The sequence below is a fragment of the Leptonychotes weddellii genome, chromosome 4 (assembly GCF_054177405.1).
Source record: "Leptonychotes weddellii isolate Sample4059 chromosome 4, ASM5417740v2, whole genome shotgun sequence".
NCBI lineage: Eukaryota > Metazoa > Chordata > Mammalia > Carnivora > Phocidae > Leptonychotes > Leptonychotes weddellii.
The window spans coordinates 65,859,880-65,886,993 of record NC_138372.1 but is presented as its reverse complement, the minus strand read 5'-3'; the positions used below and the strand labels follow the sequence as shown (position 1 = coordinate 65,886,993).

The 27,114-nt window shown below is 34.7% G+C and overlaps 1 protein-coding gene across 1 annotated transcript in view; it reads left to right on the top strand.

The window, feature by feature from the left end:
* The window catches only part of COL24A1 (collagen type XXIV alpha 1 chain), a 358,042-nt gene that overhangs the window by 239,947 nt on the left and 90,981 nt on the right, over window positions 1–27,114 (top strand). Inside the window, exons 36-38 of the mRNA XM_081817091.1 lie at window positions 26–133; window positions 23,372–23,425; window positions 25,232–25,339. Of these exons, the coding sequence (XP_081673217.1) occupies window positions 26–133; window positions 23,372–23,425; window positions 25,232–25,339 (270 nt within the window). The remainder of the gene's footprint in view (window positions 1–25; window positions 134–23,371; window positions 23,426–25,231; window positions 25,340–27,114) is intronic.

Here is a 27,114-nt window from a genome sequence, read left to right as displayed (position 1 = left end):
CTTAAAAATTTTTACTGGGTTACAGGGGAACCCTGGAGGAAGGGGTCTTCCCGGAGAGGATGGAGAAAAAGGAGAGACAGGCTTACCAGGGGCTTCAGGGCCCTTGGGTAGACCAGGTCTAATGGGCCCTCCGGTAAGTACTGCTGAGCTCATTTTTGAGTACTCTGTGAACTCAGTCCTCTACATGTACACACACACACACACACACATTCTGATTCTCTCAGATGTTCTTTGGATAACTGAAAGTGTGGAACTGTGGCTTGAGAGAGGGCCAAACCAGGGACTGATAATCAGCCTAGCTAACATCCAAGGAAGAAAGATACTTTTTCCATGTGTCACACAAGTCCTTGAAGTTTTTTTTCTTCCCACTTTGAGATATAATTGACAAGTAACATTGTGTAAATTTAAGGTGTGTAATGTGATGATTTTATACACACACACACACACACACACACACATGATTACCAAATAGGGTTAGTTAACACATCCATTGCTTTACTTAATTACCTTTTTGTGGTGTGGTGAAATTTTTTAAGATTTACCCTCTTAGCAACTTTCAAATACACAACACAGTATTGTTAAATATAGTCACCACATTGTACATTATGTCTCTATGAGTTACTTATTTTATAACTGGAAGTTTGTATCCATTCACCATTTCCCCCATCTCTCCACTGCTGGCAACAACCATCAGTCTATTCTTTGTTCCTATGATTTCAAATTTTTAGATAACACACATATGTGAGATCATACAGAATTTTTTTTCCTCTGTCTGACTTATTTCGCATAACATAATGACTTCCAGGTCCATCCATATTGTTGCAAATGTCAGAATTTCCTTCTTTTTGTGACTGAACAGTATTCCATTGTATATATAAACCATATATATACCATTCTCTTTTCAAATATAAGTTGACCATATATGCATGCATTTTTTTCTGGGCTCTCAGTTCTTTTCCACTAGTCTATATGTCTTTTTTAATGCCAGTACCACACTGTTTTAATTAGTATAGCCTTGTATTAATACAGTTTGGAATTAAGAGGTGTGATACCTCCAGCTTTAATTTTTTACAATTGTTTTGGTTATTTGGGGTATTTTCTGGTTTCATGTGAATTTTAGGATTTTTTCTATTCCTGTAAAACATGCCATTGGAATCTTGATAGGAATTACATTGAATCTGTAGATGGTTTGGGATAATATGGACATGTTAACAATATTAATTATTCCTACCTATGAATATGAGATAGCTCTCCATTTATGTGTCTTCAATTTCTTTCATCAATGTCTCACAATTTTCAGTGTATAGATATTTCATCTCCTTTGTTATATTTATCCCTAAATATTTTATTGTTTTTGATGCTATTGTAAATGGAAATGTTTTCTTTCTTTCTTTTTCAGATAATTCATTGTTAGTGTATGGAAACATGACTGGGTTTTCTAGGTGATTTTTGTATCCTGCAATTTTACTGAAATCATTTATTAATTTTAGCAGGTTTTTTTGTGTGGAGTATTTAGGGTTTTCTATATATGAAGATAATGCCATCTTCAGAGACAGTGATACTTCTTCCTTTCTCATTTTGGTGCCTTTTATTTCTTTTTCTTGCATAAATGCTCTTGGTAGGATTTCCAGTACTATATTGAATAGAAGTGGTGAGAGTAGGCACCTTGGTCTCTTGTTCCTGATTTTAGAGGAAAACCTTTCAACTTTTCACTGTTAAATATGATGATAGCTGTAGGTTTGTCATATATGGCCTTTATTATGTTGAGGTATGTTCCCTCTATACCTGCTTTATTGAGAGTTTTTATCATGAAAAGTTATTGAAATTTGTCAAATACTCTTTCTGCTTCTATTGAGATGATCAGATGGTTTTATCTTTAATTCTGTGAATGGGGTATATCATATGGATTGATTTACAGGTGAACCATCCTTGCATCCCAGGAATAAATCCCACTTGAACACGGTGTATGATCCTTTTGATGGGATGTTGAATTTAGTTTGCTAGTATTTTGTTGAGAATTTTTGCATCCATATTCATCAGGGCTTTGGTCTGTAGTTTTCTTATAATATCCTTATCTGGCTTTTGTATTAGGGTAATACTGACCTGAGCTTGGGTATATTTCTCCTCTTCAAAATTTTGGATGAGTTTGAGAAATATTACCATTAATTCTTCTTTAAGTGTTTGGTGGAATTCATCAGCAAATGCTAGACTTTTCTTTGTTGAGAGGTTTTTCATTAATTATTCAATCTCATTCATTATTGGTCTGTTCAGATTTTCTATTTCTGCATGATTCAGTCTTGGTAAGTAGTATGCTTCTAGGAATAGATATAGTCTAAGTTGTCCAATTTGTTGACAAATATTGGTAGTCTTTTATGATCCTTTGTTTTTCTGTGTTATAATTTATGTCTTGTCTTTCATTTTTAACTGTGTTTGAGGCCTTTCTGTCTTGGTGTTTGTCAGGTTTGTCATTTAAAAAACCAACTATTTTGTTAATCTCTTCTCTAATTTTTCTGTTTTCTGTTTTCTTTTTAGTTACTTTTGCTCTAATCTTCATCATTTCTTTTCTTCTGCTAACTTTGGCTTTAGTTTGTTCTTTTTCTACTTCTTTGAAGTATAAAGTTAGGTTATTTATTTGTGATCTTTCTCCTTTTTTAAAGTAGGCACTTATCACTGTAAACTCCCCTCTTAGAACTGCTTTTACTGCATTCCATAAATTTTTGCTATATTGTGGTTCCAATTTTGTTTGAAGATTTTTTGTTTTAATTTTTGTTTCAAGTTATTATTTAAATTCTGGTTAGTTAACATACTGTTGGTTTCAGGAGCAGAATTTAGTGATTCATCACTTACGTACAACACCCAGTGCTTGTCATAAGTGCCCTCCTTAATCCCCATCACTAATTTAGCCCATTCCCTGCCCACCTCCCCTCCATCAACTCTGTTTGTTCTCTGTAGTTAAGAGTTTCTTAAGGCTTGCCTCCCTCTCTTTTTTTCCCCTCTTCCCCTATGTTCATCTGTTTTGTTTCTTAAATTTCACATATGAGTGACATCATATGGTATTTGTCTTTCTCTGACTGACTTATTTCATTTAGCATAATACTCTCTAGCTCCATCCATGTAATTGCAAATGGCAAGATTTCATTCTTTTTGGTGGCTGAGTAATATTCCATTATATATATGTGTTCCTTTATATACATATATACACACATATATATATTCCTTTATATACATATATACATATATATTCCATTATATATATATATATATACACACACATAGGGATGCATGTGTCCCTTCAAGTCAGTATTTTTGTATTCTTTGGGTAAATACCTAGTAATGTAATTGCTGGGTCTAAGGGTACTTCTATTTTTAACTTTTTGGGGAACCTCCATACTGTTTTCCAGAGTGGCTGCACCAGCTTACATTCCCACCAACAGTGTAAGAGGGTTCCCCTTTCTACACATTCTTGGCAACACCTGTTATTTCTTGTGTTGTTAATTTTAGCCATTCTGACAGGTGTGAGGTGATACGTCATTGTAGTTTTGATTTGTATTTCCCTGATGATGAGTGATGTTGAGCATGTTTTCATGTATCCGTTGGCCATCTTTATGTCTTTGAAAAAATGTCTATTCATGTCTTCTGCCCAATAACCCTTTATCAGATATGTCATTTGCAAATACCTTCTCCCATTCCTTAGGTTGTTGTTTAGTTTTGTTGATTGTTTCTTTCACTGTGCAGAAATTTTTTATTTTGATGAAGTCCCAATAATTCATGTTTGCTTTTGTTTCCCTTGCCTCTGGTGACGTGTCTAGTAAGAAGTTGCTACAGCCAATGTCAAAGAGGTACTGCTGTGTTCTCCTCTAGGATTTTGATGGTTTCCTGTCTCACATTTAGGTCTTTCATCCATTTTGAATTTATTTTTGTGTGTGATGTAAGGAAGTGGTCCAGTTTCATTCTTCTGCATGTGGCTATCCAGTTTTCTCAACACCATTTGTTGAAGAAACTCTCTTTTTCCCATTGGATATTCTTTCCTGCTTTGTTGAAGATTAGTTGACCATGTAGTTGTGGGTCCATTTCTGGGTTTTCTATTCTGTTCCATTCATCTATATATCTGTTTTTGTGCCAGCACCATACTGTCTTGATAACTACAGCTTTGTAATACAGCTTGAAGTCCAGAATTGCTTTTCTTTTCTTTTTCAAGATTGCTTTGGCTATTTGGGGTGTCTTGTGGTTCCATACAAATTTTAGGATTGTTTGTTTTAGCTCTGTAAAAATGCTGGTGGTATTTTGATGGGATTGCATTAAATGTGGAGATCCCTTTGGGTGGTATAGACATTTTAACAATATTTGTTCTTTCAATCCATGAACATGGAATGTTTTCCATTTCTTTGTGTCCTCTTCAGTTTCTTTTGTAAGTATTCTATAGTTTTCAGAGTACACATCTTTTACACCTTTGGTTAGGTTTATTCCTAGGTATCTTATGGGTTTTGGTGCAATTGTAAATTGGATCAATTCCTTGATCTCTCTTTCTGCTGCTTCATATTTGGTGTATAGAAATGCAACAGATTTCTGTACATTGATTTTGTAACATGCGACTTTGCTGAAATCATGTATCGGTTCTAGCATTTTTTGTGGAGTCTTTCAGGTTTTCTACATAGAGTATCATGTCATCTGCAAATAGTGAAAGTTTGACTTCTTCCTAGCCAGTGTGGATGCCTTTTATTTCTTTTGTTGTCTGCTTGCTGAGGCTAGGACTTCCAGTACTATGTTAAATAACAGTGGTAAGAGTGAACATCCCTGTCTTGTTCCTGACCTTAAAGGAAAATCTCTCAATATTTTCCCCATTGAGGATGATACTAGTTGTGGGTCTTTCATATATGGTCTTTATGGTGTTGAGGTATGTTCCCTCTATCCCTTCTTTGTTGAGGGTTTTTATCAAGAATAGATGCTGTATGTTGTCAAATGCTTTTTCTGCATCTATTGAGAAGATCATATGGTTCTTATCCTTTTTTTTAAATTAATGTGGTGTATCATGGTGATTGATTTGTGAATATTGAACCACCCTTGCGGCCCAGGAATAAATCCCACTTGATTGTGGTAAACAATTCTTTTAATGTACTGTTGGATTTGATTTGCTAGTTTCTTGTTGAGAATTTTTACATCCATGTTCATCAGGAATATTGGCCTATAATTCTCCTTTTTAGTGGGGTCCTTGGTTTTGGAATCAAGGCAATGCTGGCCTCATAGAATGAGTTTGGAAGTTTTCCTCCCATTTCTATTTTTTGGAACAGTTTCAGAAGAATAGGTATTAATTCTTCTTTAAATGTTTAGTAAAATTCCCCTGGGAAGGCATCTGGCCCTGGACTTTTGTTATTTGGAAGATTTTTGATTACTGATTCAATTTCTTTGCTAGTTATGGGTCTGTTCAAATTTTCTATTTCTTTCTGTTTCAGTTTTTGTAATTTGTATGTTTCTAGGAATTGGTCCATTTCTTCCAGATTGCCCAATTTGTTGGCATATAATTTTTTATAATATTCTCTTATAACTCTTTGTATTTCTGTGGTGTTGGTTGCAATCTCTCCTCTTTCATTCATGATTTTATTTGGGTCCTTTCTCTTTTCTTTTTGGTAAGTCTAGCTAGGGGTTTATCAATTTTATTAATTCTTTCAAAGAACCAGCTCCTACTATTATTGATCTGTTCGATTACTGGGGTTTTTTTGTTTCTATATCATTTATTTCTGCTCTAATCTTTATTATTTCCCTTCTGCTGACTATAGGCTTTATTTGCTGTTCTTTTTCTAGCTCCTTTATGTGTAAGGTTGGTTAGGTGGTGTACTTGAGACTTTTCTTGCTTCTTGAGGTAGGCCCGTACTGCTATATACTTCCCCACTTTTGCTGCATCCCAAATGTTTTGGACTATTGTGTTTTCATTTTCATTTGCTTCCATGAATTTTTTTATTTCTAATTTCCTGGTTAACTTTAACTTTCTTTTTTTTTTTTAACTTTAACTTTCATGTATTTGTGGTCTTTCCAATTTTTTTCTTGTGGTTGACTTCACGTTTCATAGCATTGTGGTCTGAAAATATGCATGGTATGATCTCAAGTCTTTTTGTTACTGATTGAGGCCTGATTTGTGACCCAGTATGTGATCTGGAGAATGTCCCATGTACACTCAAAAAAAATATGTATTTGCTGCTTTAGGATGAAATGTTCTGAATATATCTGTTAAGTCCATCTGGTCCAGTGTATCATTCAAAGGCATTGTTTCCTTGTTGATTTCCTGCTTAGATGATCTGTCCATTGCTGTAAGTCAGGTATTAAGTCCCCTACTATTATATTCTTATCAATGAGTTTCTTTATATTTGTTATTAATCGATTTATATATTTGGGTGTTCCCAAGTTGGGGGCATAAATATTTACAATTGTTAGTTTGAAGATTTTTTAAATTTCCCTTTTGATTTCTTCTTTGATCCATTGGTTGTTGAGGACTGTGTTTTTAAATTTCTACATATTTGTGAATTTTCCAGCTCTCCTCCTGTTGTTGATTTCTAGTTTGATGCCATGAGGTTAGAAAAGATACTTGATGTAATTTCTATCTTCCTCAGTTTGTTGAGATTTATATTGTAGCCTTACATATGATCTATTGTTCAAAATGTTTCATGTAGACTTAAAAAGAACATGTATTCTGCTGCTGTTGGATGGAGTGTTCTATATATGTCTGTTAGGTACATTTGGTTTATCATGTTGTTCAAATCCATTGTTGCCTTATTGATTCTCTGCCTGGATGATATAACCATTTTAGAGAGTAGGGTATTAAAGTCCCCAACTACTATTGAATAGCTATTTCTTTCTTTCTTTATTTCTGTTAGTATTTGCTTCAATATTTAAGAGGTCCAATGTTTGGTGCATAAATATTTACAATTGTTATATATTATTGATTAATATTTATAATTACATATTATTGATTACTATCATTATATGATGACCTTCTTTGTCTCATGACTATATTTAGCTTAAAGTCTGTTTTGTCTCATATTAGTGTAACTATCCCTGCTTTCTTCTGGTTTCCTTTATTTCTTTTGCTTGAAATATCTTTTTCCATTTCTTCACACTCGGTCTCTGTGTGTCCTTAAAGCTTAAGTGAGTCTATATGAGTGGGTCTTGTCTTTTTATCCATGCAGCTATTCTGTATCTTTTGATTAGAAAATTTAATATATTTATAATTAATTACTGGTAAGGTCTTCCTATTGACATTTAATTTTAATTGTTTACTGACTATTTTATAGATCATGTCTTCTTGTTTTCTCTTGTGTTGTCTTTGTGATTTTATGACTTTTTGTAGCAGTATGACTTAATCCTTTATTAAAATTTTGTGTATCTACTACATTCTTTGTGGCTCACATAAAATATGTTTTAACATCTTATTTTAAGCAGATAACAACTTCCATACTATACAGAAGCTTTATACTTTTACTTCTTCTCCCTTCCTCATATTTCAGGTTATTGATGTTACAATTTACATCTTTTTATATTATGATACAATAACAAATTATTTTAGTTATTTTTAACGCATTTGTTTTTTAACTTTTTAACTAGAGTTGTAAGTGATTTATGTACAATCATTACAATATTAGAGAATCTGGTTTTGAATATATATTTACATCTGTTGGTGAGTTTTATACATTCATGTTTTTATGACATTAATTACATTCTTTTATTTGAGCCTGAAAAATGCCCTTTAGCATTTCTTGTAAGACAGGTTTACTGGTGAACTCTTCAGCTTTTTTTTTGGCGGGGGGGAGTCTTTATAGCTTCTTCATTTCTGAAAGACAGCTTTGCTGGGTATAGTATTCTTGGTTAACACTTTTTCTTTGCATATTTTGAAGAAATTATTCCACTTTCTCCTGGCCTGCAGTTTCTGCTAGGAAATGTACATATAGTCTTATAGGGACTCTCTTTTGTGTGACAGTTGCTTTTCTCTTGCTGCTTCCAAAATTCTCCCTTTGTCTTTGACTTTTTACAATTTAATTATGAGGTGTTTTCAAAGTTATTCTTTTTGGATTCAACTTATTTGGGATCCTTTGGGCCTCAAGAATCTGGATGTCCATTTCTCTCCCCAAGTTTGGGACATTTTCAGCCATTATATCTTCAAATAGACTTTTTGCTCTTTTTCTTCTCCTTCTGGCATTATCACAATACATGTATTTCACTTGATGCTGTCTCATAAGTACCATAGATTTTTTTCCCCTTTATTTTGTTCCTTTTTTTTTCTTTTTACTCCTCTGGATAATTTCAAATGACTTGTCTTTGAGTTCACTGATTCTACTGCTCGGCTGAGTCTACCACTGAAGTTCTCTATTGAATTCTTCAGGTCAGTCATTGTATTGTTCATCTCTAGGATTTTTGTTTTCTTTATTTTTATGGTTTTTATTTATTTGTTCGATTTCTCATTTTGTTCATACATTGTTTATCTAATTTTATTTGTCTATTTGTATGTTCTTAGAGTTCACTGAACTTCTTTAAGATGATTATTCTGAATTCTTTGTCAGAAAGTCCATAGAATTCCATTACTCTGGTATCAGTTATTAAAGTTTTATTAGTTTCCTTTGACATTGTCATCTTTACTTGATTCTTTATGGTCCTTGTATCCCTGCACTGGTATCTGCACATTTGAATAAGCAGTCCCTCTTCCAGACATTAGAAGTTTATTTTGGCAAGGAAAGTCCTTCACCAGTCTGCTTAGCTGACTGGTTAACTGACAGTATTTAGCTGACGGGTTAACTGGTAGCATTTGTGGGCAGGCACAGCTTACTGTTGAGGTCTCCAGTTGGGCAAGGCCCCTACCCATGGTCTGAGCTAGGGGAGGGTTGTCACTGGCTGTTCTCTGCAGATGGGTGAGCCTGTTGGCTGGGCTTCATTTTAAAGGGAGGCCAGTGAATAGACACCCTGGTTGGGTAGGAGTGCTGGAATGGTGAGGTCTCAAGCTGTATTCCCTGGCAGGACAATACCTCTGATTGGACTTTGTAGTCAGGCAAGATCTCATGTTGTGCACCCTTACTGAATAGTGTTGTTGGCTGAACTCCATGTTCATGAGACCACAAGCATGGCTTCACAGTTGGACATAGCCACAGGTTGTGCCTCAAGTTTGAATAGAGTCACAGGCTGTGCTTCATGATTACTTAGCCCACTGGCTGTGCCCCTGTGTTGGGTAAGGTCACTTGCCAGGCTTTCTGGTTAAGTGGGTTCTTCAGCTGTATCTCAGTGTTGGCTGACGTCGGAGACTATATGCTCCATGGTTGTGTGGAGTTACTGTCTGAGCTTTTATTGGGTAGGGCTGAAGGCTATGCTTTGTAATTGGGCAGGACCACTTAGCCCAGGCTTCTTGCCTATACAAGGTTGCAGGCTGTGTTTAGTAATTGTACAGGCCCATAAGCTAGATTTTGCTGCTGGGTAGAGCTGTTGGCTGGGCTTCACAGCTGGACAGTACTTTAAGCTGGGTTCCAAGGCTTCCCATGACCACTGTTCAGGTTCTGTGGTCATTTCCAACATTTTGTCAGGGCTGCTGGCTTGGTTGCCTGCCTGAGTAGAATTATATATAGTATGGACTCCACAACTGCCCAGGTTCTATGCCCAGGCAACCTTGGTTAAGTGGGATGGGAGTATATGGTTAGCTCTTGGGCAAGGTTGCAACTCAGGGCCATATAATGGGCTCCACAGCAGGTATGATCCTTTGGCTGGGGACCCAAATCATGCAGAACCCTTCAACAAAGCTCCCAACCAGACAGAGCCACCAACTCAGCTCTGCAGAAGTGCAGAATCACTGACTGGGATCTCTGCTCAGGTGCTACTGCAAACAGGAATGCAGTCCACCAAGATCTGGTACAGGTTGCTATAATCCTTGCCTCTGTCCTCTGTCTCTATCTGATCCTCAGTGGTCAAGCCCCCAGGCTTCCCCAGTGATGTCCATGAAGTAAGACCTTAGTGGGCTACTCTGGAAGCATTCCATAACACTGGGGGAGCTGAATGTCCACTTTGGGTTTTCTTTTCCTCACTATAAGAAACTATAAGCCAAGGGAGCCACCTGATGTAGTGCTGTGCTGATCTGAGGAAAGGACAATGCAATCAAAATGAAATCTTTACTCTTACCTTTTTACTGTGGCCCTGTAACTCTGTAATCTAAGAGAGTGCTTCAGCCTCACCCTCAGGTTCTAGGATTTTCACAATGGTGGTCTTTTATGTGGATACTTGCTACTTGGTCTTCTTCTGAGGATGGCTGAATTCAGGAATGACTTATGTCACTATCCTGATGATGTCGCCTCAGCTATAGAACTTCTGTCATAAAGCATTTGAAGGGGAACATTTTGTGTTATCTCAAACTTACTTTGAATATTTCTGATTTTTATTCATACAGCTGACATTATTACTATAGAGTAATATCCTAGTTCTAGAATGACATAAGAAATCCTTTGCAGGCGTAATTTAAGCTATCAATATCTGATCTCAAATTGTAGTATTCTTTCAAGGGAAATTCTAAATGTCACATTGGACAGATTCTCTTACCACAGGGCAAATAGAAGTTGTAAATAAATAATGAGAACATCTTGTCTCTTACTTAAATGCTTAATTTATGATATTTGCTATATTATTCCAGATGTGACCTCTCTGGATTTTTTGCTTTTTTATTTTACTGTTCCATCTTCCTTGCCTCCCATCTTTAAATAATGAGATCTCCCCCAAGATTATTCTCTCTTTACTTCTCTAAGTATTCTTGCCTTTGAAGATATTCTCATATCTTGGGAGTCATCACTTATGACCTTCCCAGAAAATGATTTTTCTTTTTGCCATATTATGGGAGTCTTACTCAGCCTTTTAAAGATAGCTCCTGCCCCCAGTAATCTCAATTACATTTCCAAGAACTGAGAAGAAGCTCTATCTTGAAGAATACAACAAATACCATAAATGAAGCACAAACTGGCTGTCTTACCATTCATATCACTTACCAATAATTTTGATTCCTTTAGCAATAATTAAAATAATGCTATCTCACCTCTTCCCCAAAATAATAAGTAACTGTACCAGTGTATATCAACATGACATTTGAATTTTGAGGGTGAACCAGAAATGTTGCCTGTTTTTCAGCAATTGGCAAATTGAGTCTTTTTTCCCCTCTGGTTTTACATAAGTGGTAAAGTGCCCATTTCTCCTCTTTCTTGCCCTCTCAGTCCTGGAAAACTATGATAGGTGTTCCACTGCAGCAAATACAAAGCATTAGAGAATCACCCCCCCTCCAAATTATCTTCAAACTATGCGTCCAGGCTGAACAATAGAATTTCACTTAGATTTTCTCATAGAATCCTTCCAATAATCTAGTGGTGCTTTATTTTCCCCACTTTACAACTGGGAAAAAAAAAAAAAAGAGCAGACTCAGAGAAAGCTAAGAATATAGCAGATACCAGAGCTGGCTCTATCTAGTTCCTTTATTATGACTTCTGTGCCTCTCAGCCACACTACTCCATGAGGTAACCAGGCTCGGGCTTATATTTCGCCTTTTTGGAGTTCTTGATATTTTTCATCTTTTTTAGAGGAGTCATCAGGGCTGGACTCACAGAGAAGCCAAGTAACAAATGCTGAAACAGTGTGATTATCTTTCTGAGAATTCTTATCAAATTCATTTTTATATGAGAAAGTCATTAACCATTAACAATTATTAATACTTTAGCATGGATTTTTTTCAATCACCTAGTCTGTTTCCCCAGCAGAACACTAAATGTTGGTGAGGAGAACAAAACTAAGATAAAGAAGGGCCTAGCCATGCCATAGGATAACAGGCATGAGTCCCAGACGGGGATAATGCAGCATGACAGCTGGTAATGGGCGGAACAGAGATGAAAAAAAGGGGCTCAAAACAAAACATGGAAAAATGATAAACACAGATTTCATCTGCTTCATAATTTTTCCCAGGAACAATCTTGCCTCATACATATCTTTGGTGCCTTTTTTAGTAACAACACATGTGTGTTTCTTTTTTATTCTTTTTGTTGTTCTCCTTGGAATTTTAAATGCCTTTCAGCTCATAAACTCAATAAAAATACCATGGCACATTTTTTCAAAAGAATTTTATGATCCAAGGAACTATTGCTTAATCATACAGCCTGATGTTGGATTTATTTTTCACTTTAAAAAATTCTTCCTTAGGCAATGTCACAGAGATGCTACCTATTCTTAAAAAATAAACAAGAAAGAGAGTGAGAAAAAGAAATAAAACTTGTTTTTCAAGGAAGGAAATGCTTTTCTTTCTAGAAGATTGGAAAATGAGAACTAGATTGAAAAATAAAGCAAGGGAAGCATCAGTAACAAATTCCCAAATCTAAGATGTAGACTTCTTTGAACAGAATTTTAAAATGTATATTTTATGCTTGAATTCTGTGCTAAAGTATTCAGTTGTTTAAATGTATAACTCTGTATAGGGGAAAGAATTTGGAAACATCTGAGAAGAAACATCTGCCTGACTTATGGTCTATCACCCATTTCTAAAAAAAAAAAAAAAAGTCTATCACTGTAGTATCTAACATCTAAACAGATGTGAAACTATGAGAGTTAAAAGTTGAATATATAAAAATGAAATGGTCTTCTTTTATTCTGTTAGGACAAAACTTGGTTGGATTTACTGAAGTGTGATTTTTACCATTTGTATAAAATGGTATGATCATTGTTACTAGGGGAATGTCTTAAAAAATGAAGCCAAGTAAAGCTAAGAAGCTTTCTCAGTAGAATCTTTAAAAGCAAAGTCAGAAAGATGAGAGGACTTATCAATAGTTAGAAAAGAATGATAAAGGTATACATGACTCTTATTTCTGAGGTAATTTCCTTGGAAACCCTGAAAAATGGTAACTTTGTAAATTTGAGGTCAGTGGCATTAAGAAGCAAAGGATTTATTTAAATCTTTATCTTCTGAATGATTTTTATGACTCTGGTCTTAGGCTTGTTTGTTCTGAACTGTTGTGTCATAAACCAACACAGAAATAGAAAGAACCCTGCACTGACCATTATGCAAGAATTGTTCTACCACTATCCCTGCTCTACTACTAAAGAGCTGTACATTGTTGGGTGAGTCATTCTTTGGTTTCTCAGTTTACACATTACACATAAAGGGAACTATGCAGAACCTCCCAGGATGGGAGGGATGCTGAATGGGCAGGAGTGTTCTTCTATTACTAGGTGAGTCAGGAAAAAATTCTTTGTATATATATCTAACATATTGGCTTCTATATAGGCTTTCTTTGGAAGAAAAGGCTCTATAGCTTTAAAAAAAAGCATTAGCTTGGATGTTCCTAAATTTTTATTAGCCTTACAGATGGTGACTCTATGAAATGTATTTGTCCATTCAGTAATTCAACAAAGTTTTTGAGTACCTTCTATGAACCAAGAACTCTGCTAAGTAATGGGGATACCAAGGGGAACAAGATTAGCAAGATTCCTGATCTCAGATTTTATAATATTGTGAACATTAACCATAGACTAGACCATTGCAAGTAGTGGTAAGTGCAATGATGGTCATAAATAGGGTGATGAAAAAGAATAGCTGGTTAAGGGAAGAGAAGTCTGCTTCCAACAAGGCATTGAGGAGAGGCTTCTCTGGATAGGGGAGGATTAAGTTGAGACCTGAAGAATGAAAAAGAACCAGCCCTGTAAAGAACTTTGGAAGGTGATTCAAGGTAGATGGAAAAGCAAGAGCCAAGAGGTGGAAGTGAGAATAGTCTAGGTGTTTTTGGAAAACTAAAGGGAAGCTAATTATAGTTGTAGCATAATGAATAGTGAAAAGTTGTTTGAGATGAGCTTAAAGAAATGAATAGGAAGCTGATCATGAAGGATTATTTAAATCATGGTAAGAAGTTTGGGTTTTATTTAAAGTATAGTAAAAAGGCATTGCAATATTTCAAGCAGAAAAGGAACATAGTCTGTGATAGGAATCACTATATAACTTGCAAACTTTGTTATTGGCTATCTCAATGGATACAATAAACCTAGGGGACAAAAATAGAACAAAATAAATTTGAATTGCAAGAGCACGTTATGTACCAAGATAATTCAAAGTGGGAGAGAATGGTCTTTTCAACAAAAGGTGCTAGAACAAGTAGAAATCTGCATACAAAAAAATAAAGTTGGACCCTTCCTTATACTACACACAAAAATTAATTCAAAATGGGCCTTAGACTGAAATTTCAGAGCTAGAACTATAAATGTCTTGGAAGAAAACATAGGCGTAAATCTTCATGACCTTGATTTATGCAATGTTTTCTTAGGTAACACCAAAAGTACAAGTGACAAAAGAAAAAAATAAATTAGACCCCATTAAGATTAAATGTTTTATACTTCAAAAAACACCATTAAGACAGTGAAAAGACACCCGTGGAAAGGGAGAAAATATTTGCAAATCATATATGATGATGGACTTGTATCCAGAATATAAAGAACTTTTCGAACTCAGTAGTAAAAAGGTAAACCAGTTGAAAAACATTTAAACAGATGTTTCTCCAAAGAAGATATATAGTTAGCCAATAAGCAATTGAAAAGATGATCATCAGTAGCTATTAGGCAAATGCAAATAAAACCACAATGAGATACCACTTCACTTGACTAGGATGGTTATAATAAAAAACGTTTAAATTAAAAAAAATACCAAATGTTGATGAGGATGTAAATATACATTGTTGATGGGATGTAAAATGATGCAGCCACTTTGTAAATCAATTCGGCAATTTCTCAAAATGTTAAACATGGAGTTACTATATGATCCACCAACTCTATTCCTAGGTGTATACCCAATAGAATTGAGAACAGGGTTCAGACAAAACCTTGCACATAAATGTTTATAGCAGCATTATTTATGATAGCCAAAAAGTGGAAATAACCCAAATGGTCATCAACTGATGAATTAGTAAATGTATATTAATGAATGTAGTATGCCCATGCAATGGACTATAACTTGGCAATGCAAAGAAATGATATACTCATACATGCTACAACTTTGATGAATCTTGAAAACATTTTGCTTAGTGAAAGCAGCCAGTCAAAAGAGACCAAATATTATATGACATGTCCCAAATAAGACAAATCCAGAAAGACAGAAAGTGGGTTAGTGGTTGCCTAGGGCTGGGGGTTGGAGGGCAGGGCAGAGGTTGGGAGGAAATGGGAAATGACTGCTTATGGGTACAGGGTTTCTTTTGGGGTGATGAAAATGTTCTAAAATTTACTGTGGTGATAGTTGCACAATTCTGTGAATATACTAAAAATCATTAAATTGTACACTTTAAATGGGTTCATAATATGGAATATGAATTATATCTCAAAGCTGTTTAAAAAATAGATGTGATATGTTACTTTGAAGACAATACAGCTATTCTCACATATTTAAAGTAATAGACTGGAATCCCAACTCCTTCTATTTTATGAGTAAGCTCAACATCAAACCAACTATTGTCAACATGACATTTATATCAAACCATTCTTATTTTTATAGTTGTTGAAGAAATCTATTATAACATGCACATTTAGAAATTGTTGCTATTTTTCCAGTCTGCCCTGCAAGCCTCTAAATACACAAACGGGTTGCAGTGGGTATGTTAACTTTTAATAGCCAACATTTTGGAGCAAGATGTTTCTTATGCATCTCAGAACAAACACTAAAATAAACCAGCCTAATATCAGTGGAAGTTTACTGCCACCCACCCTCCCCCCAACCCCTGCAAGAAGAGAAAACAACCTGTCTTTGAAGAGAAAAAATACGTGGACAAAAGAATGAGGGGAAACCTTTCTGATTATAATGTCAGAAGAAAATACAATATAGAATACAGTCATCCCCCTTTTCCACACATAATGTGTTCTTCCATGTACAAAAGTTTACTGTGCAAAATGTTCCAAGTAGATCCATATGCTACATTTCTTAGAAACTAGAAGTTTTAGTAGTATAAAAATGTCTCACTACTCTTCACCTTTTATTCATAAACTTTGGTTCTACTTCCAACTTTAGTACATGCTTTTCAAGATGTTATTTCTTTACAAATGGATACCAAGTAGACTAGGTTAGTGTCTGATTAAGGCTAAATATTTTCTACTTTGGGCATGCATTCTATCATTCATTTGTTTATTAAGTATTTATTAAGCATCAATTATATACCAGGCATCGTTCTGGGTACTAATGTTATAGCAATAAACAAAACAGGCAAGTTCCCTTCCGTCTTGGAACTTACACTGTAGTGTGGGAAGGCAATGTAAACAAGAATGGTTAATTTCTGATAGTGATAAGTGCTGTGAAGAAAATAAAACATGGTAATGGGATAAAGAGTGACTCAGTATAGGCTACTTTAAATTGGGGTGGTCACAAAAGGACTACCTAGGGTTACACTGAGCGAGACGCCTGAAGATAGGAAGAAGCCAGTCATGTGAATATCTAAGAAAAAGCTTTCTAGGCAGAGGGAACATCTAATGCAAACGCCCTAACGCAGAAAGGGCATTTATTAGATGCACTGTTAGAAAGGGGGAAGTACGGCCAGGTAGCTAGAATGTAATAGGCAACTGGAAAACATGATGTCAGAGAAATAGAAGGAGCCAGATCATGTGGAGGATTACAGACCATGATAAGAGGTTTGGAGATGATTCTGATTTCAGTGGACAGCCATTTGGAAGGTTTTAAACAGGGAGATGTGTTTGATTAACATTGTTAGTGATAATGTGGGGTATTTTGAAGAAACAGACTATGAGGTTAAAAGTGGACTTAGAAGGCTGTAGCAGCAGTGTAGATGAAAAGTGGTATGGTGGTTTGGAATGTAAGGGGGCAATAGAGATAGAGAATAGTGATCCAATTCAAGACATATTTTGGAGATATAGCTGACTGGATTTGCTCATTGTTTGGATGTTGAGAAAGAGGAAAAAATTTATAAAGAATAAATCCTAGGTTTTAGCTGGAGTAATTGAATTGGTAATCATACTATTAAATGTAGTATGGGGCTACAAATTGGTACTTACATATGTGCAAATATGTGATTTCATTATTTTTGGTTCATCTGGGTTTCCTCACAAGTTCTAACTTACTGATTAGTGAGGGGTTGTTGGGGTCTGGGGGGAAAAGAAATTTTTATCTTTTTTATTTTTTAAAGATTTTATTTATTTATTTGAGAGTAAGCAAGAGAGAGAGAGCATTAGTGGGGTAGGGACAAAGGGAGAGAGAGAAGCAGACTCCCCTGCTGAGCAGGGAGCCTAATACAAGGCTCCATCCCAGGACCCTATGGGATCATGACCTGAACCAAAGGCAGACACTTAACCAACTGAGCCACCCAGGTGCCCCAGGAGAAAAAATTTTTAAATCCAACTCAGTTGAAAGCTTAAACAATTTATTCCTATAAATTAGTAGTCTCTTTAGATAAGACTCAGACTCTTACGATGTGGTTCTCAAATTGATCAGTTCTCGACCTCCCTCTTTTACTCCTTTCCATTAGAGAGTCTGAATGTCTGCTGATGGCAAGGATGAAGAGGTGTTGGTTCTAGATGCTGGTGTTATTCATAATGATAGGGACATAGAAACATCCCTTGTCAATTTGCTTACTGCCTACCCTGCTGGTCTGTGATGGTGATGTCTGTAGCTAGTAGTTTTCATTTTTTTGGTTGGGGGCGGGGTGGTGTTCCCTGTCAGCTTCCACTAATCTGCAGATCCCTCTCAGGTCTTCTGGATTCTCAATCAGTTCTAGTCCAGGAAATCTGCTCTCAGCCCTTATGGCAGAGCCCCATCTTTCTAGAGTAATGACCACCCCACACACAGACACACACAAGCTCCCCAGGGGTTTCTAAGTTCCCATCTACATCATATAGGAATCAAGGAGTAGCTCAGGAAAATTTAACAAATGTTCCTCATTTTTACTTTCCTGAGCATCCAAATTGATGTGGCCATAAACCAAGTGATATCTAAAAAGAAGGTAACTTTCCTGCATCCTGAAGAGGTAGTAGGGAACAAAGGTTTTACTCTGCCAAAACTCAGAAAGAGGAAAATCTGAACATCTATGTCTCTCCCTCCCTCTTTGCTTTCCTGCATACTCCTGGAGTCAAAACAAACAAACAAACAAACAAACAAACAAACAAACAAACCTGGCTGTCTCTATATTTCCCCTATGTCATATCCTCATCCTTCTATAATCTAGTAAAAGCCTTAGAGTTCTACTGCGGTAGATGGAAAGTGTGTCTTTTCTATAATATAGGACAGCCCATGTGTGGGGTGCTCCAGGCTCAACTTGTGAATTTTAAAGTTGGAAACAATGAAAACAGAAAAATTTTCTCAATACATTCAGCCCTTTGGCATACAAACCCCTCAAGGTGAATAGGGTAAAGTCTATATATTCAAAAAGGCAAAATAGAAAAGCAATTTTAATGATTTTCAAAATATTGCCCCATTACAGCAGAGATGGGGAAGACAAGGAGAGACAAGGTTTAGGGGTTTGAAGAGGGAATTCAAGGCTCAGTTTGGGAAACATAAAGTTTGAAATGCCTATTAGAAATTCAAAAAGATGTCAATAGGTGGGAAAATCAGAAGGTCATTGGTGCAGTCAGGACAGGTGACATAACTTTAGGAATCATTAGGCTATAAGGAGATAAAGAGATGCTTTAAGTACGTAGAAAATTTGAGAAGCATGCTGCCATGTAAACAAAAGTTTTAAAAAATTGCAAGAATGGAAAACAGTTTCAGATAAAATGAGCCATTGGATTGTTGGATTTGGCTATTTGAAGGTCAGTTGTCCGAAAGGAAGCAATTTCAGAGTTGTGGTAAGAACAAAAGCCCAAATGAAGACAGAATGAGAAGTAAGGAAATAGTGACAATGAGCATACACAAATCTTTCGAAATGCTTTGCTATGATGGGGAAGCAAAAATGGAACTAGAAAAGTACATGAGAAATTGAATGAGTGAATAGAAAGGGAGGGAGGGACATGAGGTCAAGGAAGGATTTTTCTCAAATGAGTGCTATCTGGCATATTTAATTGCTGTTGGAAGTGATTCATTTAAGAGAAAAAAATTGATAGTGCAAGTGTAGGAGAAGGCCTTGAAAAGGACATGGGGTTTAGATGCAAGTGAGGAGCTGGCCTCAGAGAAGAAACAGGGAAACTTCTTCCTTCGTCAGAAAAGGGGAACAATATGTGCGTATATAAGGAGGTGTGCTGGTAGGTTGGTTGGGAAGAGATGGCTCTTGCTTGATTGCTGCTGGCCTCAGTGCAGTATGAGGCAAGGTTATTAACTTGAAAATGAGGTGAGAATGGAAGTTTGAAGAAGGTGCAAGCCATCTTGCAGAATAATAACAAATTTCTCAATTATACACATTTGTGAGACTTAAATTTGTCACATTTTTACTTTATCCACAAATTTTTATTAATATTTAAATATATAAACACGATGATACTTAAACTGCATTATTGGTTGGCAGATAGCATTTCCACACAGTAGTGTCAGCTGACACCTGAATATTTGAGTTCAGTGCAGTTATGGAGTGCTGATATAAGAAAAGGGTTTATGAATTCCCTCTCATACAAGTATTGCAACAAAAGCCTAACATTTTGAAGGACTTTAAGTTTAAGTCACATAACTACAAATTAAAGAAAGAAAAAATATAATCTCAATAGATGAAACAAAAGGTATTTCTAAAGATTTAATATCCATATTGACTGTCCTACGTAATGGTGAAACTTCGAAGAAATGAGCAAAGATCACCACTATTCACTATTTCTCTTCAACATTTACTCAGAGACCCAGCCAGTGTAATAAAACAAGAGAAATAATCTACAGATCAATTATTAAAATTAATGAGATTTTAGCAAGATGCTAAATATAAGAATATGCAAAAATATAGATTCCATTCTTCTTCCCCAGCAACAAGCAGTTAGAAAACTTGAAAAAATACTATTTACAATACAATCAACAACAAAATTAAGCACCTAGGAATAAATCTAACCAAAGATTTGCAAAATTTTATTGAAAAAAATATGTTTATTAACAAAGACCTAAATAAATGGAGAGAGATTTTATATTCGTGGATAGGATGACTCAGTATCAAAAAATTATCATCTCTCCCCTAAAGTAGTCTATAAATCCAGTATAATTTTAGTCTAAATCCTCATAAGAATTTTTTATAGGACATGATTCATGAAAAGTGATTTTAAAAGGAATGTGGAAGAACGAAGGGCCAATATCAAGACAGTTTTCAAGAACAAGTTGCAGGGGGTGGGAGCACAGCAGTGTGTGGAAGAGAGGACTTGCCCTACCTGATATCATAACTTATAATTAAAGCTAGAGTAATTTGGTCAGTGTCATACTCATTCACAGGAAGAGACCAGTGGAAATAGAAGATAACCTAGACTGAGATCCCAGCATATTTTGAAACTTGAAGTTTGATAAATCGATTATAGATTTCAAATCATTAAGGAAAGGATGAAATATTCAATAAATGGTACTGGTACAGTTGGTTATCCAAATGGAGAACAAAATAAAACAGCTCCTTCACACAAATGTGCACACACACAGAAGAATGAAATTCCAATTGAAGACCTAACTGTGAAAATCAAAATGTTAAATATGAGAACATTTATGAGAATATTTCATGAACACCTTAGGGAGAGGAGAAGGATCTCCTAAACAGTGAAAGAAATAAGAAAATATTGATGAATATGACTACGTTAAAACTGCAAACTTGTATTAATCAAAAGTTATGTTAAACAAAGTGAGAAAATAAGCTGCAGGCTGAGAGAAGAGATCTGTATTATATAGAATGAGCAAAATACAAGTATCAGGAATATGTATAAAAACTTTTAAGGGCACGTACTGAATGGAGCAGTGGGTGTTATATGCAAACAATGAATCATGGAACACTACATCAAAAACTAATGATGTAATGTGTGGTGATTAACATAACATAATTAAAAAAAAAACCTTTTATGTATAACTCAGTAAGAATAACTCAGGAGAATACTGGACAGAAGATAAGAGCCAGAGATTCACATATAGATGCCAGATAACTATATGAACAGATAATCATTCCTCCTTAGTAATCAGAAATATGCAAATTGAAAACACAACAGTATGTCATTTTCCATAATGAGATGGATATATTTTAAGTCTGATAGTACCAAGCATTACAGAAGATTTGGAGTAATTGGACTCAAACATTGCTGTGGAAGTGTAAATTGACAAAGCTACTTCGGAGAACAATTTGACAATATCTTGTCTACTTGATGATGCACGTATTTTATAACTCAGCAATTTAACTTCAGGGGCTATACCCTAAAAAACAAAAAAAACAAGCAAACAAACAAAACTGACATGGCACATAGAGGGATGCACAAGGTATTTATTGCAGCACATTATCTATAACAGAAAAAAAAAAACCCACACCAAAAACTCATCAGTAGGAAAGTGTTTAAATAAGTTGTGATAAGAAAATGGAAACCTGTAGAATTAAAAACAAAGTGAATGGATTAAAGACATTGATTAATTTCAAAAACAAAATGTGTGTTTAGAAAGTTTCAAAAGAATACATAAAGTACGCTTATTTCAAGTTTGAAAAGATGCAGAATAACCATATATTTCAAATGGAGTAAAAGTATAAAGAAATGCATGGGAATGATAAACAAATTGCGGGCAATGGTTGCACCTGAGTGAAGAGAGAGGGTAACGCGTTTGGACAGGTATGTGTAAAGGGACTTCAAGTATGTACATATGTATATTGCTTCTTTTTCTTCAAGTAGGTGGTGGGTACATGGGTATTGATTGTACCTTCTAATATCTTTTCATATATATTTAAATATTACATAATACACCTTAAAAAGGCAACAGTAGTTAGTGAGAACTAACACTGAGCTAAGTTCTTCAGTATAAGTGCAGTTCTTTCTAAGCATTTCATGCATTATCTCATTTAATCTTAGTAACCTTTTGAAAAGGTATTATTTTACCTCTTTTATATTAATGGGAAACTGGGGCCTTTAGAAGTTAAATAATCTACTTATGGTCCTATTGCAGTAAGGTACAGAGCCAGAATATGAAACGAGCAGCCTAACTTTTAAAAGTTCACACTATTAACCTCTGATGAAGGTTAATCTGCCTCTTTTTAAAACTCCACATTAACCACAAAGAAATCTCGGGTTAGTGCAACTATCATTTCAACCTCTGGATGCAGCTAGAACCACAGCAATAGAACTTAACCCATTTTGGCTTCTAAATTCAGTGACTTTCTGAGGCTAGAAGAGCATTTGCTCAGGAACATAGGGTATGAGTCACTTCCTTAGGTATCTGTTTATTCGTTCAACAAATATTTATCAAGAGCCCACATAGCACAGTGGTAAACCGCAATTTATTTCTTGTCTACGTCATTTTTGCCGTTTGCCAAGCTTTGGGACACAAATTTGAGATTTCCATTTTCATTTCCAACTAATGCAAGGAGTGCTGTGATTAATTCTTAGCCATTTTAGAACTTGCATCCTCTGGCTTACTGTGGATCTCATTTAAGCCTAATTATTGTTGACCTGCAAATTCACATGACATCTGAAATACTTTAGCCAGTTTTTACTTTAAAAAAGTATATATTAAAAATTTCTGTCTAAACAAAATACAGATTGAAATGAAAATATTGTTTTAAACAGTTTAATATGACTACCTCCTTTTTCTCCATGTATTTCCCTCTCTCCTTTTTTCCACAGACTAAAGAAAATCTCCTAATCTACTCCAATAAGATTTTGAGATTCTTCTTGACCATGTTTTAGATATATTTTATAATCCTATACCATCAACAAGATGTTGAACCCACAGTAGCTCATAGAACTGCTAAAACGGATGCACTGGATTTACTTTTCTCACCAATTAAAATGGGTTACACTGAAACCAAGTAATTTTTTTCCTCTAATAAAGAACAGTTTAATTTTATCTATCTTGGCTGATTTCTATATGTAAATTTTACTCACTAGTAACAGCTAGACCTCTAAATCATTGTGACGTATTTTTAAACAATTACACAGGGGCACCTGGGTGGCTCAGTTGGTTGAGCCTCGGACTCTAGGTTTTGGCTCAGGTCATGATCTCAGGGGAGCCCATGTGGGGCTAGGTGCTTGGTGCAGAATCTGCTTGAGATTCTCTCCCTATCTCTCTTCCCCTCTCCCGACTCGTGCACGCACTCTCTAAAATAAATAAAATCTTTAAAAATAAATAAATATTCAAACAATATTTATTGTTGAAAAGTAATCCTCATTTTTACATAGTGTTCAATGCAGTGGTTATGTGATGTAAGTATTTAAACACTCCATTTAGTCCTTTCCTTAACAGTTTATTTTCTTTTTTATATTGGATATCCAGGGAACTGAAGGAATTGTGGGAATTCCAGGACAAAGAGGTCGTCCAGGGAAAAAGGTAATTTTTTTTTAACATCTTTTTATGTTGTTTTTTTTTTACATTTTTTTTTTTTACATCTTTTTATGGTACATCTTTCTTCTGATGTGCCCCGAGCTCCATAAGATGTTGTGATGTTTTTATTTGCACTAGATATAAAGTAATAAAGTACTATAAATTGTTTTTAAAAGGAATTTTTGTGTAAGTTAATATTTAACTCTACTTAGGAGTACCCATCACCTTAATTATTTAAAGGCAAATTTCCTACTTTGTAGTTTGTATAAAGATCTTTGCCTTTCCTTTTTCCTGTTTGCCAAAAATTCTTTAGTAGAATATGGGCAGGAAAAGAGAGAAAAGGAAAACATCATACCATTTGTGGTATTTGGTAACAACTTTAGTAAAATGGTTAGGGGAAAGGAATATGACTAGAATTGTTTCTGTGTTTATTTGTACTATGTTTATCTAAATTGAAAAGGTTAATGATTGATTTTATTTTTCCCATATATGGGCTAAGAAACACAAATAAAGAATGTGGTTTATTTGTTTCTTTTATATTTTACTAAAAAATGATATATTTATAAAATTCTAGAATGTTATAATGAAAAATTCATCTTTGTATGGGGTCAGTAATTTATTCAAGTATTGGTGAGACAGAAATTATTTTCTTAATTCTACCACAACAGTTCTGAATATATTACTGTATTTAGCTTCAAATCATACCATATCTAGTCCCCAAAGTCTAATTTTATCATTTCTACTAATATACACCCACTCCATCTTTGTCATGATGTAGGGACAGTATAAGTGAGAATAGAAGGTAAAGAAAAATTAATGAGGTAAATTTTAGTAGCCATTCTTTTTTTTTTAATGTTTCAAGTTTTTATTTAAATCTAGTTAGTTAAGATAAAGTATAATATTAGTTGCAGGAGTAGAATTCAGTGATTCATCACTTAAATATTTAGTAGCTATTCTTGCCCATGAAAATAACCCCAATATTGAAGTCTCTTTTCATCATACATAATGTTATATCTAAAATCAACATTAGAAGTGGGACAGTATAAGTCCTTACAATAACCTGCACCCCTGGGAATTATTATGAATACCAAAAACTTCCTGCCTATGATCACAGTCTAGTTTTTCTTTGTATCTACTTGAATATCAATTATAGAACAGGTTGGTTCCCACTTTCAGAAAACGAATTATAGTACTTAAAGTTGCTTCAAAGAAGCTGTATTTTGGTGGTAGAGAATGATCAGTCAGCTTGATGGAAAACAGAAGGCAACTAACTAGTTTTTTAAAGGATGCAAAATGATATAAAAATATTATCGATTAAAAAAAATGTTATGGATTTTTAAAGGCAGACTCCAAACCAGTGAGTGATGATTCTGAATATACAGAACCATACACTGGAACCTTTTTGCATTAAATAGATCTTTGTGGCATTGAAGTTGTCTATAGAAACAGGCTTCTCATAGGGCCTGTGTTTTCTCATGATGACAAGAAATACGTGCATGCATGCAAACATACATACATAACAACTTTCAAAATAAAAATCTTGGTTATATTGTAATTCAGCAAGAACACCAAATCTCCCCTGCTTGTTAGGCCAAAATTATTTTTTAAATGTTCTTTCTCCTAAATTACTTTTAGTTATATCTTTAGGTTAACCTAGGTGGTGATGGTTTCTTATTATCAGTGATGGTCTCTACTACTATTAAATTAAAGCAAAGTTACTATTTACAGAATTTTGCTTACAGAATATCCTCTGGTGTCTTTCCAAGTATTGTTTTTAAAAGGCATTTTCTCTCTTATTAATGACATCCACAGGGTGATAAAGGACAAACAGGGCACACAGGAGAAATTGGAAGCAGAGGTGCTCCTGGACAAAATGGGGAAAGTGGTCCTAAGGGTGCCAGAGGAACTAGAGGTGCTGTGGTTAGTATTTGATTTGTTTCCAGACCTGAGTTCACTGTGGATGGAAAAGAAATGTATCCATGTCCTTAAAGTTTCATCCCTTGATTAATTTTACAGAGAAAGCAATAGTTCCATTGAAAATAATCTACCTCCATGGGCTGTGGAGAATTGTAAGCATTCCACAGTACTTAAATGGCTTAGTGGTTTCTGGACATGGAAAAGGGAGAGGGGAAAAAAAAAGCTCAAAATGGAAATAAAATACGAAATGAAGTTCTAAAAAAATCAGATTATAACTCCTAACCTAAGTAAGAAAGTTTATATTCTTTGCACTTAAAGTCAGAATTTAATATCTGTATAAAACTACACTGTCGGGATTGGCAAATTGCTTTGAAAATTAGATTTATTTAAAGGTTTTATTTATAAGCTTGGACTCCACATGCTTATCTGGAGATTTTTTTAACCAGCTGTGATCAATATCCGTAACATCTAATATTTAATCTTTTGCATGAATTTTATATGATGTTGGAAGCAAGGGTCGCATAATACCTCTGAACCTATAATAGCAAAATTTTATTGCTAATATATTGGACCAGTTCAGAAAGTCCTAGCACAAGAGATGCAGAATATTTGTGATTTAGTGTTTAGTGTTTTCACTGTTTCATAAGCTTATATACAAAATGCATGTATCTTTCCTACTCTCCATTAAATGTCACAAATGCTAGACTTTTTACCAACGCCTTCTTGAGAGCATTGCATAATCCATCTGTTGTCTGAGGAAAGTTTGTTTCAGGCTCTGTTTACATATTCATCTTACTACTTCAGGTCTTTCTTACTTCCTTTTATTTAAATTATTACTATTTCTCTGCTTTTGGCTTATATGTTAAAGTACTTTATATGATTAATTTTTAATGAACATCAGAATTAATCTGGAGTCTTGCCATCAAAGTAGGCTGCTACTTTGGATTTTGTTTAAAAAGAATATTCACTTTTTGAATATTGACACATATTTAACCTTCCCAAAAGGTTTCATCAAATTCACTCTCCCACTACCAATACTTCCTATTGACTCTTTCGATGTTTTACAATCTGATAAGTGTGTCTCATTTTCTTTCTATTTACATTTCCCTGATTGCAATTAAGTAATTTGTATTTTTTTCTGGAAATTGCCTTTTCATGTGTACTTTACATGGATTATATTAGGTTGTTTTTTTCTTATTGACTTGCAATAATGCCTTATATATTTTAGATAATATATTTTGTTAAATATGTTATAAAATATATTACAAATACATTTCCCTTTCTACCATTTATCTTTTAATATTTTTTGTGATATCTTTTGCTGGACAGAGGTTAATTATATAGCCAAATTTGTCAGTTTTTTACTTTACAGTTCTAGGTTTTATTTCTTCATTAGAAATGCCTTTCCCACCTAAAGTATATAAAAACACTCTTCTATATCTTTCTAATACTTTTATAGCTTTATTTTTACCCCTAACTTATATGAAAATTATTTCTTTGCTATGAAATAAGTTGTAAAGAACTGATTTTCTCTTTTCCAAATTGATATTCAGTTGTCTCAAAATCATTTAATAGTCAATCTATTTCCCACTTTTCTGAAATACTACCCTTACCATAAACTAAACTCTCAAATATTTATTGGCTTTTTTCATTCTCTCTGTTTTCTTCTGTCACTCTGTTAGTCTGTTTTTAGGTCCAATACCACACTACTTAAATTATTTTACTATTACAGTATTTTTTGAGATCTGTCAGGGCAAGTACTCCATATTTCATTTCTC